The sequence below is a fragment of the Solanum tuberosum genome, unplaced genomic scaffold (assembly GCF_000226075.1).
Source record: "Solanum tuberosum cultivar DM 1-3 516 R44 unplaced genomic scaffold, SolTub_3.0 scf00114, whole genome shotgun sequence".
NCBI lineage: Eukaryota > Viridiplantae > Streptophyta > Magnoliopsida > Solanales > Solanaceae > Solanum > Solanum tuberosum.
In genome coordinates this window covers 530,056-543,152 of record NW_006239038.1, presented here as the reverse complement: position 1 = coordinate 543,152, position 13,097 = coordinate 530,056, and the positions used below count along the sequence as shown (strand labels likewise).

At 36.9% G+C, this 13,097-nt stretch overlaps 1 protein-coding gene across 4 annotated transcripts in view; it reads right to left on the bottom strand.

Moving 5' to 3' along the window:
- Positions 1-452: 452 nt before the first annotated feature.
- LOC102583086 (serine/threonine-protein phosphatase 4 regulatory subunit 3) overlaps positions 453-13,097 on the bottom strand; it is a 17,810-nt gene continuing 5,165 nt past the window's right edge. Inside the window, exons 2-24 of one of the 4 annotated variants that reach the window (XM_006349772.2) lie at positions 12,816-12,896; positions 12,591-12,690; positions 12,408-12,492; positions 12,201-12,250; positions 10,482-10,561; positions 9,859-9,918; positions 8,809-8,908; positions 8,637-8,714; positions 8,394-8,458; positions 8,194-8,262; positions 8,042-8,119; positions 7,870-7,965; positions 6,772-6,842; positions 6,586-6,663; positions 6,370-6,463; positions 5,607-5,702; positions 3,760-3,977; positions 3,554-3,668; positions 2,107-2,238; positions 1,907-2,014; positions 1,711-1,823; positions 1,543-1,644; positions 453-1,469 (exon numbers count right to left, since the gene is read on the bottom strand). In XM_006349772.2, coding sequence (XP_006349834.1) covers positions 971-1,469; positions 1,543-1,644; positions 1,711-1,823; positions 1,907-2,014; positions 2,107-2,238; positions 3,554-3,668; positions 3,760-3,977; positions 5,607-5,702; positions 6,370-6,463; positions 6,586-6,663; positions 6,772-6,842; positions 7,870-7,965; positions 8,042-8,119; positions 8,194-8,262; positions 8,394-8,458; positions 8,637-8,714; positions 8,809-8,908; positions 9,859-9,918; positions 10,482-10,561; positions 12,201-12,250; positions 12,408-12,492; positions 12,591-12,690; positions 12,816-12,896 — 2,568 coding nt within the window. In that variant the 3' untranslated portion in view covers positions 453-970. Of the gene's footprint in view, positions 1,470-1,542; positions 1,645-1,710; positions 1,824-1,906; positions 2,015-2,106; positions 2,239-3,553; positions 3,669-3,759; positions 3,978-5,606; positions 5,703-6,369; positions 6,464-6,555; positions 6,664-6,771; positions 6,843-7,869; positions 7,966-8,041; positions 8,120-8,193; positions 8,263-8,393; positions 8,459-8,636; positions 8,715-8,808; positions 8,909-9,858; positions 9,919-10,481; positions 10,562-12,200; positions 12,251-12,407; positions 12,493-12,590; positions 12,691-12,815; positions 12,897-13,097 lie in introns of those variants that run through there. The other 3 variants (XR_001473723.1, XM_006349773.2, XM_015309760.1) reach the window with 3 other exon arrangements.

Here is a 13,097-nt window from a genome sequence, read left to right as displayed (position 1 = left end):
CTTAAACAACATTGCATAGTCATACAAGTTAAGTCTGAAAAGAATGAGATGTATGCAAATCTTATTTTTATCTTTACGGGCTAAAAAAGTTTCAAAAAAGGCAAAAACTTTACCTACACATAGTGAAGTTCTAGTTCTCTGTCCTAATTCATTCTTTCAAATAAGTAACTAAAAACCTTGAAGTTGTTGAGGTACAACGTCGTTCCAGTATGATCCCACAAGTGAGATCTACTAGATACACAAATCTTATTTCTACCTTGTGTGAGGCAAAAGATGTTTCCGATAAACCCTAGGTACAAGAGAAGTGTTTTCAAAAACAGGTTTGACAAATACAAAATAAAGTCATGGTGAAAATACTATAGAAAGTTGTTGAGATACAAAAGAGAGAAAACCCACTGGACTTGATATGTAGAGTAGCAAAGAGATTGGGGGGGGGAGGAAGCCAAGTGAGCTACCACTGTAAATCTAATGTACATATATGCAGTAAATGTTAATTGTCCCACTCAAATTTTAATATACAATTAAGCAACATTGAAACAGAAAATTTGGCCTCAAGCAACACTGACCTCTCTAAATTGAAGAATAAACTTTTCAAGGGCAAAAGTTGGTGCCCATACATTGCATACAAGTGCACATAACTAAGGAAAGTGAAGATGGAGTTGGGGGTAGAGATGAAACCAAAGAATAGGAGTAACCAAAATTCTATAGCTATGTAATGTTTTACAGGAGCAATTGGAAATGCTAAACGAAAGAGAAAACTCAAGACGGTGGCTAATCTCTCCCCACGCTTGTAACAACACTGTACAGACTCCCCTCCACCAATAGTTACGAAATTCAACAATCGAATTGCCTGTTAGATCATCACTCATGTCGAAGTTGTACAGAGGTGTCATTTGAAGCAAAGCACATGCTCAAGCAATATCTTATAAATCATTGTAGGAGTCAAAATGCCATGATGATCTCAAAAGAGTCATGATCCATTTACAGCCATTTCAGGTGATGATTTTGGAGGTATTAATGGATAATCCTCTCCTCTCTGCCTATTATCAGGAGAAGTGTGCATGCTCTCAGAATAACTTTTAGGACCATTTGGTTCTCGGTGGTCATGATTATCCAAATCAGCACTCCCATTATCAGTAGGATTCCCTTTCTCCTCGTGGTTGGACTCGACAGATTTCTCATCCCCATCTGAGCATGGACCATCTTGTACTGTACTATCCATCTTTTTAGAGGGTAAAACTGCTTGACTTAAGGTTGAGCATAAAGCAGCAAAAACACTGTCTCGAGACTTTGAACCTTTAGCAATACGCTGCAACCTTTTTGGCTCAGGCTCTTCTTTCTGCAACAGCTTACGTTTCAACGGGAAAGACTCCACTGACCCATCTACATCAGAATTATCTGACTGCTTCCTAGGTGGTGGCTTATAATCTTCATCCTCATCATCATCATAATCAACAAGCCCCCCAGATCTAAAGAACAGGAGTCTCAAAATATGTTCCCTTAGTTTAATAAATCCAGATTCCAGCAGTAACAGTTACTTACCTCACAGGTGAGACGCTTGGAGCAGATCCATTAGGCAAGGCCGGCTGAGACTGCACTCTACTTGCATTAGTCACGAATGCTGAGGCAGAATCTTCCTCGTCACTGAAGGATACACATATTCAGTGTACCATATATAACATTTTTACATGCAAAAAAGTAAAGGCATACCTCTCTTCATTGAAATATTCTTCTTCTTCTTTCTCTAAACCACGGTCATCAACTCGTTTCCTAGGGTCGTCTAATAGATTACCGATACTTCTCGTTCCTGCACTGTCTAGAGACTACAAAAGACCCAAAACCATTATGAGAGCCAAGCATCACTATCAAGAGTGTAATGGTGAACAACAGGCCCAATGAATAATACCTGCTCATATTTAATTTTCAATGAGTGGATCGATGTCAACTTTTCAAACTTGACCAGTTCATCCCAGAATGAGTCGACTAAATACTTGAGCAATATCTTCAAGTTATCCTGCATTATATCATGTCAGATCCTAAGAAATAAAGAAGCCATGTCACATTTAACTTTTGCAGTCTAAGCAGGTCAAGGAAGTAAGATGCAACCTTACGAATATGCTCAAAAAGTTCAAGAACAGCTGAGTTTAGAAGATTGTAGCGATCTCCATTAGCAACAAAGACATCAACAACAGGTTTTAGGAGATTGTGCTCTGCTATGTAGTTCATCAAATTCTCATCCTGCAGTTCGTAGTCAGAAGAATTTTAATATATTCACAAATATACAGAAGGGAAACACTCGATGATGAACATAAAAATATACTTCACAGTTCAGTCTGCCAAATTTGTAGCTTATTGGCGGACATGTGAAATGACATAAGAAGAAGAGAGAAAAACTCTAGCCGAAATTGATTGGTTATACATGAAAAGATGAAAATTGACTCATGGTTAACCATGTTTTTGTGTACGTAATTTGCATCTCCTTGATGACTTTCTAATACAACATCTTACTTCATAAAAAAAAAAAAACTCAATCATAGTGAACTTACTTCAAACCTACTACTCTATCTCATAAGTTCTGGTTACCAGGGATTTTAGTACATATAAACTTAATTGATGCACATAAAATCGCAGGGTAGAGGATTTAATTAGAGGGTGAAAATTTATCTGTGCTGCTAGAAGAGCTTCATCATCTTACTTTTACAAATTTTTGTTGCACAAAATCTTACATAATATCAAAAAGTTAATTACTAGATCGAAGTTTGGATTTGATTCTTAATTTTGATCACCCCTATTCTACGCCTCAGTGGACTCTAGGAGTCTAAGGCGGTGTTTGGATTAGCTTATTCATAGGTACTTTTGGCTTTTAAGCACTTTTTTGGTTTTAGAGGTGTTTGGAAAAGTTGAAAAGTGCTTTTAAGCACTCACCTTTAGGCCAAAAAAGTTCAAAAATAAGCCAAAAGTAGGGCATCCCCTACTTATGGCTTTTAGCTTTTGACTTATAAGTTGCTTTTTATAAGCTTATCCAAACAGGGCACTAAAGTACTTCAAGTCTTTCCAGTTTTACCTAGTTATTATAAGATAAAAACCTGCATAAGATAGGGTCATTAAAAAAAAACTTGCATAAGATAGCTACCAGTTTCATTCAACATTAACCAAGTCTCTTGGGCAATCATGAACTCATGAATCACCACAAGACAAACAGAACAAGACAGAAATAAGGAGGATCACTAAAAGAAAAATTACAGGCCCATCTACAGTGCTATGCGAAAAGCCTTTTATTTTAATGACCCAGACATTCCCTGCAAAATTAGCTGGCCCGATCCCAGTTGGAGCACAAGTTCGAACTCATGACATGCGCCTACCATGTATACCACGCTATACTTCATTTATCGTTTGACCAAGGGCCAAGGCCTTGGGGGCTACTTATATTAAAACATGTAAGAGCATTTAACGGGGTAAAACATTCACCATAGAGGACAAATAAATCAAAACTTGATCAATTCAGTCATGTCCACAGACAACACTCTCTTGCTTAATAAAAGTAACAACTCACATTGCGGGAAATAAGAGTTCTCATAAATCTAACAGCAGCAACTACCAGGTACTTCTCTCTTCTTCGAGTAAGAAACAGAACTTTATCTATCACATTATTAAGAAGAAAGTTGCACCTGAAACACAGAAAAGATATCCACATTAAACCAAATAATCAAATTTAGCATTTAAGAACCAAGTAATTCCATACCAAGATGAGAAGATTACTTTATTCTGTAAGGATGGTGCACAATACAAAAACATAGGAGATCACAAATATTTAGTAGTATTTCAGGCTTGACACTACTTTGCTTTCCAGTCCCTCCATCAAAACTCTCAGAGTTACTGACAGCTTGGGTGATACCATCCGTCGGGCAAGATGATGTTATAACATCAATGAGTTGACTTAGGTGCTTCTCGTAGAAGATTTCAACAATGTTCTCTTTCTGGAACAAAATTAAAAGAAAATAATAAAAACAAGACTTCAAAATAGTTGTTGAAATGTAAGAACAATAAGATGAGAGACCCTTTTATTTATTTTTTATGTATCGAACACATTGTGCGGAAGGGGGGATCTTTGCAAAGCCAAGAACCCAAAAATTTCATTTCATAATAACGGATTGTGAAATGTAAACTCAGAATCTCTGCATACTCTGATGCCATGTGGATTATGTGAACCACCTCATCAAAGAACTTGTGCAATTAAAGAGGAGACACGTGCATTTTCTTTGTTTTTTTCTCAAACAATAGCAATCGAATACTTCAAAAAGCAATTAAGTCACAAAAAAAACTAATCCCCATCCCAAAGCACAAGGGAATCAAATTGGAGATGCTTTGTTTTTCGATAACCGGAAAATCTGTTGCTTCTAGTTTTGAAACTAGGTGAACAATGGGTAAACTCCTTAACCTTTTCCATTTAACTGCCAAACTTGATCCAGAGCAGGATTAAAGCTCATTGTGTGTGCCTGCCACATATCCTGTGTTGTGCACCTTTGCCCTTGAACCGAAGCCCTGGGTAATCAAGTTTGCAGATGCTGAACCGCCTAAAATAGTAGTGCCTCCACAGGCAGATACTAAACCACCTATAGCAGTAATGCCTCTACAAGTTCAAATTTCCCATAGGTATATCTTTAGAACTTCAGAAAGGAGAGAAAATATGGTACCACACATCAAAATCAAGAAAAGGAAATACAATAATGAAGAAACCATAGAGAAAATAAAGGAGAAAAGAACAGTAGCAACAACAAATAATACGATAACCGAAGCATAGGAAACAACAAGTATAAATAAAATTGAAGCATAGGGTAGTGGGAGAGTACTAATAATAATACTAATAAGGGACCTACTAACCTTCTACCATAATCCTTGACTTCCATATCCTCCTATCTAGAGTCATGTTCTCAGTAAGCTGCATGTGTGCCATGTCAACTAATCACCTCTCCCTAATTCATTTTCGGCCTACATCTACCTCTCCTAATACCCACCATAGCTATCTCCTCACTGGGGCATTGCGCGTCTCCTCTACCCATGCTCAAACCATCTCAGCCTTGCCTCCTCATCTTGTCCACCACGGAGGCCACACCCACCTTGTGCCAAATATCTTTGTTCCTAATCCTATCTCTCCTAGTATGCCCACACATACATCTAGGGAACAAGCAGTAGACGTGATCAGAATATTGTAATGCAGTAACTCCACTTAGACAGGTCAGATATTATCAGTATCTAGGGAACAAGCAGTAGACGTGATCAGAATATTGTAAGGCAGTAACTCCACTTAGACAGGTCAGATATTATCAGTAACAAACAGTGTAATCCCACAAGTGGAGGTCAGATATTATCAGTCCGAAATAGAATTTGTTAAAGATCACTCACCATCACTATACTTGGGAAGACATAAGAGAAAATGCTAGATCCATAAGGAAAAAAGTACATTGAACATTATGTTCGAAGTGCCAACCCCGTCATTAACTTGACCACCCAGATTTTTTTGGACAAGGTACTAAAATTTAACTACCCGGAAAAAATAAAAAGCTAGAACTGTCGTGGCAAAACCAGAAAAGCTATAAGCAAAGCACCTGTGATCCTGATGCATATGAATCCAAGAGACTGCGCAGAATTTCAAGAAATTGGCAATGCATATCATCCTCAAAATCTGTTAGCATACCTTTGACCTGCAAATTTGAAGCATGCTATTACTTACTTCGAGTACCTTCCATGGTGGCACTAAAATTAACAAATATGGTCTAAGCCACAAAGGACATGTCTTTCTGCTAAAATTACAAAAATATCCAGCATAGGAAACAGAAAACATCAAAAAAATGAGAAATGGAGGAAAGACCAAATACTTCTCCAGCACCATTTGATAGTAACATAAAGCCAAGAAAAAAGAAGATGTGTACTAAAATTAACAAATATGGTCTAAGCCACTACAAGGACTTGTCTTTCTGCTAGAATTACAAAAACATACAGCATAAGGAAACAGGAAATGTCCAAAAAGATGAGAAATGGAGGAGAGACCAACCACTTATCCAATTATTTATATCATGAATCAAGCACCGCATTCACAGCATAGAATAACTGACCATTCATACATGACAGAAGATGCCTCAGAAGAACATGTTGGAGGGGGCAGGCATTAGATATCAAAACGCATATATTGAAGCACATCATTGCAAAAATAAATAAATATTACATGAATGAATGCATCTTAAGAGAAAGGTAACCAACAGCCAGAGTCACACTGATATACTGGATATTCCATTAGTCTCCACCATCAGGCAAAAGTTGATGTAAAATTCTAAGGAAAAGAAGAGAAGAAAAAAACAAAATTTTGCTCACCAGAAGCCCAAACAGTGCAAGACCTTCCTGGCGAATTACATAAGACCGCAGAAGATTTGGATCTTGATTCAAGAAAAGAATGAGGATGTCTGTCCTGCATCAGTTAGAATCATTTTGGATGAGAATTTCATGGAAGCAAAAACTACAATCATTTTAAAAGACGAAAGAAAAAGGAAAAGAGTCTACTTGCTAAAATATAACGATATGGTCCATTACCCCGTCAGGACTAGCTTCTTGTCTTGGCTCTCCAAAACATCAGCTATGATATCGAATATGCCTTCGTTAATAAGATCCCTGCAACCATAATAGTATTTGCAGTTCTATCAGCTCCATTTGCTATGAAAGCAACATAAGATATATTAGACTGATATTAATACAAAAGATGCAGCATATGATGCATACCTAAATAGACGATGTTGCTGGCCCACCTGCAAACTCTTACTCAAAGTACAAAACTCATGCAAAAAGTGCACCTGCCCAATCCAAGAAAAGGAAATAACAAGTAAAGTAATGATGAGACTACAAATACCCTTTCCCAGATCTCCCGATAAACATCAGAATAAGGAACAAAAAAGTAAAGGGTGATAATACTACCAACATTTCAAGAATAACTGACAAAGGAGTGCACTATAAAGGAATATCATTAGCGCAAGAACATGCCAAATGTTAGGAACAGGTTTTTGGATTCATAGTGAAACAAAAGACAATAATTGTTAGCACATCACAGAACAAACTGGACTACAGGAAAGTAGCATCAGTAGTAAAACTAATGTTAAACAGACGCAAGGATATATAAGTTTACCAATTGCAGTCCCACCTAAGCTCAAGGTTTTCCTACATTTCCATTAAACAAATTTTATATCTGACAAGATGAGTAATAAGAGGGGAGAGGATCTTGACACAATCAGATCCCTAGAGGAAAGGGTGGAGCTCGATTTTTTGTCAAAAAAAAAGGGTGGAGCTCAAGTACTTCTCACCAGTTGGCGTAATAATAAAATTTTACTTTCAGTTGTCAAAATAAATTTTCACCAGTTGATTCTAGACCCCAAATCTAGCCTACACAGAATTATTAATCCATAGGTTGAAGGAGACGATCCTGGATTCTACTCAGATTCCTCCCCAGCTTGTATTAGAACTCATAACCATAATGCTGGTCAGGACCAGGATGCACAAAACACACGCACCGTTTACATTTAAAAATATATGGATTTTTGCATAATATTGGGGGGTTTGGGGGTTGGGATAATCAATTACCCTCAAGTTTCTGCTTTGACCAATTCAAATTTAATGAGAAAACAGCAAGCAAAGAAAATATAAGAGAATGACCAACCAAAACAAAAAATAGATGAGTCCAATGACTAAACGAACAAGCAATTATCAGAAGCTGACAACATAATGAACAATTAAATGTCTTCTGAGAAAAAAGAAAAAGAAACCAACTAATAGCTGCAATGCAACAGAGGCAACCCAAAATAAAGAGGAAACAACAATTTTCTTTACCAAATTTTTCTTTGATTCTGCAGATGTAGAAGGCAACTTTAACTTTCCAAGCAAATCCTGAATGAAGGTGCTATCATCTTTTAAGAGAGATACAACCTATATCAAAACCAAACAGTCAAGAACTATATTAACCAGAAGAAACAACATTTTAACTTCAGGAAGAAGATCTTACAACTGCATTGTTTGAATGGATTATGGAATTAAGGTTTGCAACTATTGCATCATCCAACACTCGAGGCAAAATGGCATCCTGAAAGTAAGCCTACAAACTGTAAGTTACATTGATAGTATAAGGATGTCATCTAAAAAGTAAAACATAATCACCTTAAGATAGCCAACTCGGTATGTTTGATGTATCTTCGATAGGACTATCGAATCTTTAATAGATATAGCCTAACACACCCACAAGGAAATAACAGATATCAATAAATGCAAACTGAACTAACATTGAAGACATTTCAGCAAACATTCCTTAGAGGTACTATTGCAGCAGGAAGAAAAGGTGTAGAAAAGAAACAGTGTACCTCCTTAAAGACCACATGCTCTTTGAGAAAATTGCGATGATGAACATGAGGAGCATCTGGATCATCTGTTGACCAAAATATGAATCAGGTCGTCAGGACATTCCAAAATGAGATCAATGTCTTCAGAGTAAGAGGTTGGAGTAAGGGGTTGGCCATTCAGTATATAATAATTAAACAAAAAGTTCTATAGGAATTAAAAGACATTTTAACTAAAAGTTGAAAGCACTAGGATCAAAAACGTACATTCAAGACACCCAATAATATCTATTATCAGCTCATCACCAAATATTTTTTCAAAGATCTGAGTGCTATTGAGCATCACTGCAAGAAACCATTTCATGCTGATTAATTCAATCCCACAAAACAAGCCAAAGCATACCCAAATGAAGATGGGAGACAAGTAGGAAATACTAACTGATTCCTCTCACTATTTTGAAAATAATGTGAAGATTCTCAATATTCTCCAGATCTTCGGAAATCCTAAATAAATCCATCAGCTTACGGAAAAAAACTTGCTGCAGAACAAAAGAACCCGGTTCAGTACGATTCACCTATTGATCCGGAAAACAAGAAGACAAATGATTAAACAAGTAATTCTTAACATGAACAGAAATCAATAAAAAAGCGAAACACTTGTCTTGTTTCGCCCTTTTTGGGATAGGAGTAGGGAGGGCTCCTCTCCCGTTTTTCTCGTCTTATACATAGCGTCAGAAACTCCTCGAGAGTTCACCACTAACTTGAATAGAATACTGCACTTTGCATAAAGAATTTTCACAAACAGTACAAAAGAGTCGGTCATTTCCAACTATTCCAAGACTTGTAAAAGGATGAAGGAGGCATGCAAGGAGACAGCAGTGACTGAAGATCTTTCAGAGTTTTGCCAGCGACAGAAAAATCTTTACACATCCAGAGTGAGTAGTGGACCTATGTTGAGCTACCAGCTGGCCCAGATTGTTTTCAGTTTGATAGGAAAAGAGCCAAAGTGGTGAAAAACAGGAGGGGTGAAGAGGGGTGGGGGAAGGGCACTGGCAGTACAGAGTACTAACCTGTACATATAGCCACCACTTTAAAGGCAGAGCAAAGTTTATTATACCAATCAAAATTTTACATCTAACTTACACAAAACAAAGTTATAATCAGCTGATGGTTCAGTTCCAATTTTTCCAACTTATCTATAACAGATAATCAAGTTCTCATCCAGTTTTTGTTAATGTACTTGATAATTGCTTCAAAAAGGTGAAGACTGGACATCTATGTTTTCAAGTGGGTAATGAATACGACAGCAATTAATTCTGAAGCTGACATGCTCGAAGCAATTTCACAACCATCACTAATCTTCAATTTCTTTGTTAGGAGGAAGATATTACTAATGCTAATTTGAGGTCATGAAATCCCTCATTCCAATGACAATTAATTGTCCAAAAAGAAGTCAAGCTTAGAGAACTGCAAGATTCATGAAGCTCACATCGTTCAATATTAGTTCGGTAACACGCAACTGATCAGCAATGCCACCCTCTACAACCGTCTGCAAGTCAAACAATAAACAACATTTTCAGAAAACAGTAAACAGTATGAAAAGATTTGCACGACTCGAAGTGTATTGCCTTCACACACAAAAGCAAACAGAGCTTTTCCTATATTATATACGCTATACCTTATAATTTTTACATGCTTTTTTTTTTGCACCCAAGGGTGTGGCCTAGTGGTCAATGAAGTGGTTGAGAACCCTAAGGCCTCAGATTCAAAACTCAGCAGAGAAAAAAAAAAAAAACTAGGTGATTCTTACCATCTGTCCTAGCCTTGTCCAGCCTTGGTGGACAGAGTTACCTTGGTACATGTTGCTAGTGGGATGTATCCTGTGGTATTAGTCAAGGTGTGCAAAAGCTGGCCCGGACACCACGGTCATCAAAAAAGAATTAAATGTTTTTTTGGTTAGTATTGAGAAAGCAATCCCCACCCCCGCCTGTTGATTACTAAGGCACACCCTCAAGTGCAACTTAGAGATTTGGTAATTATCAAGGCAATATAAGAAAAAGACATTTCAACTATTTTAAGATAATAAATGTTGAAAGGATGACAAAGATAAACCTTTAATATCAAGGGAAGCGTAGAAAGCTCAACGGGGGGTAACTCCTTCAAATCACTGTTGACACTATGAAATGTCTCATCTGAAAATAGTAAAAGAAAAGAAGAAAAGAAACAAATAAGTCATGCACATAAAACCTTTTTCCAACAGGTATGAAAAAATTAGTCAACAAAAATATCAATAGTTATTTGTAAGCACAAGAGAGCCCAATGATAGGTGTCCCAGAAGTAGGAGAGAAACTGTGTGGACCTATTTTTGTAAAAGGCAGCAATTTATTCTTTCCTTGTCATCATCCTTCTAAATTTTACTCTTCTTTTCCAAAAACACTCAAGACTACACCATGTGTTATCATGTGACTCGTGTCTCTCCACTGGAGGATCTCTGCTAAAGGTGGACAGCAGAACATACCCTCAAAACCCCCATTTGTCAGTTAATTGAAAATGTCGAAAATGAAATGTGAACTTGAGAAACAGACTTGGTAATATCTCTGGAAGCTAATTTCTATATTTTGTAATTAAGCAGGAGTACAATATCAATACATATAAAGTTAAAAGTGATCCTTGACAATTAACACTTCGCCAAGAAAATAAGAACAAAGGAAGAACTCTACCAGTCAAACGACAAAATACACATAACAAATCATTACAGATTTATATATCTTAGCTTCACGCCTAAGCAATAGAGTATATCTGTATAGAAGAACACCAGTATACAAGAAGTATACCAAAAAGTAGAAAAGCTTACAAAAAGATATGTCTTTCTATGAATGGCACCTATTCTTTTTATTTTTAAGTTTATATACCGAGAAATCCATCTAGAGCACAACCCTTAAGACAAACACAACCTTCAAAACTAGAGAGATGATGGGCACACCCTCCACCCTTCTCCATTTAAATACTAGGCTTAGGCTTGGCATAAGGCTTGACCCCATGACCTAAGCCACAATCTTCCTCAACCTTTACCAAGTGAGCTAAGCTGTGCAGGGGAACTTACATTTAATCTTCTATACCTACAGCAACCTCGTGGGTGCACCAAAAGGAAATAAAGAATAAGAAGATATTTCTCAAGTGTAAAAAATCCATCTCTATTCCATCAAAAGCTCTTATAATTTTCTCTCCTCATATAGTACATATAAGTATTAGTGAAGTAACATCGCATGCCTTGCATCTTCTCGTTTGTCTAGGACAAGTCTAGCTAAATAATACTTTTTTGAAGGAGAATTTCTATAGCATGCTATTTCTCAATGCATCCAGAGGATTGCGGTGAAGCAACCCAATATCGTCAATAACACATCTCGTTTGACTCTGCCTAAAATCATCAATAATGTGCCTTAGATAAACTAATTTTGGTTCCCAGCATCAAAATTTATACATATCATGACAATAGCAATTAAGTGTTTAATAATAGCAACTGAATTATTCGTCGGGAAACATTTTCATGCTAAATCATGATAATTGCAATTGAGTTTTACATTTCCTGTTTGGCTATTGAACCACATAATGCTAACCCAAGTAGATTAATCTCATTTCATTTTGATTAATTGGAGAACAATAGACCGAAACTTTTCAATGTACACACTGCATATATCCTCATGGGGCCAGAAATATGACTATTCCCACGTGAGTACTATATTCACAGACAAACTTTTGAAACTCAGCATCATGGGAACTCAATAATGTTCCATTTGTCAAGTGTACAAAAAGATTACTCTATAGACTCACTGTTAAGACTACTGAAGTGCATGTTCCTTTGCACGCTACATATATGGTCCCTACAAAAAACAAAAACAAAAAAAAGACAAGATGTTATCTGCTGGTGTTTCTAACAGCTTCTATAAAATCTAAGCAACCTTAATACAAATAGATTAAGGATGGTAGTATAACCAAGAAAAGAGGAGAAAAATACAAAATCAATTTCCAAAAACTTGCCATATATAGGAGCAACCAGTCGTCTCTTGAAAGCTAAGAGCTAGTTCAGTTGAATATTCCGGATCCCTCCAAGATATAATTGTATCTGAATAGAAGAACATGTTTTCTCATGAAACTGTACACTAACATAACAGAAGTAATAAACAGGAAGAAAGGAGACAAAACTATGGAGCTGGAGGACACCTTCTTGCTTCCGATAGATATCATCTGCACTGATACGGTGCAGAAGCAAAGTCTCATGATCTTCTTCATCAGCTACAAGCAATCCTAGATCTTCTGACCTCTGCATTGACATCCACAATCAGATGCAATAAAAATTAACCCCTCCCAATCAGTGCAAATGACACGTTATTTGCCGACACAAACAAAATGGCATAAGCTGAACATCAATATTCCACGAACACTTACCTCTATATAATCTACAGTAACATGACCTGTTCCTTGATCATCCCATTTCCCATCGTCATTCAGGCGATAGACCTTTACACGCTGCAGTGCAGATGAGACAAAGGTTAATATTACAGAATTGATGTAATACAAGAACAGAATAACGACCAACAGCAAAGCTAAACATATTAGCAGGTAAAGCTGCTTAAAGTTCCTCAGCCTGTAAAGAAATCATAGTTGAGACACGGCAGGAAGTTTCTTCTTTCTTAGAGGTTTGTGTGTGTGTGTGTGTGTGTGTGGGGG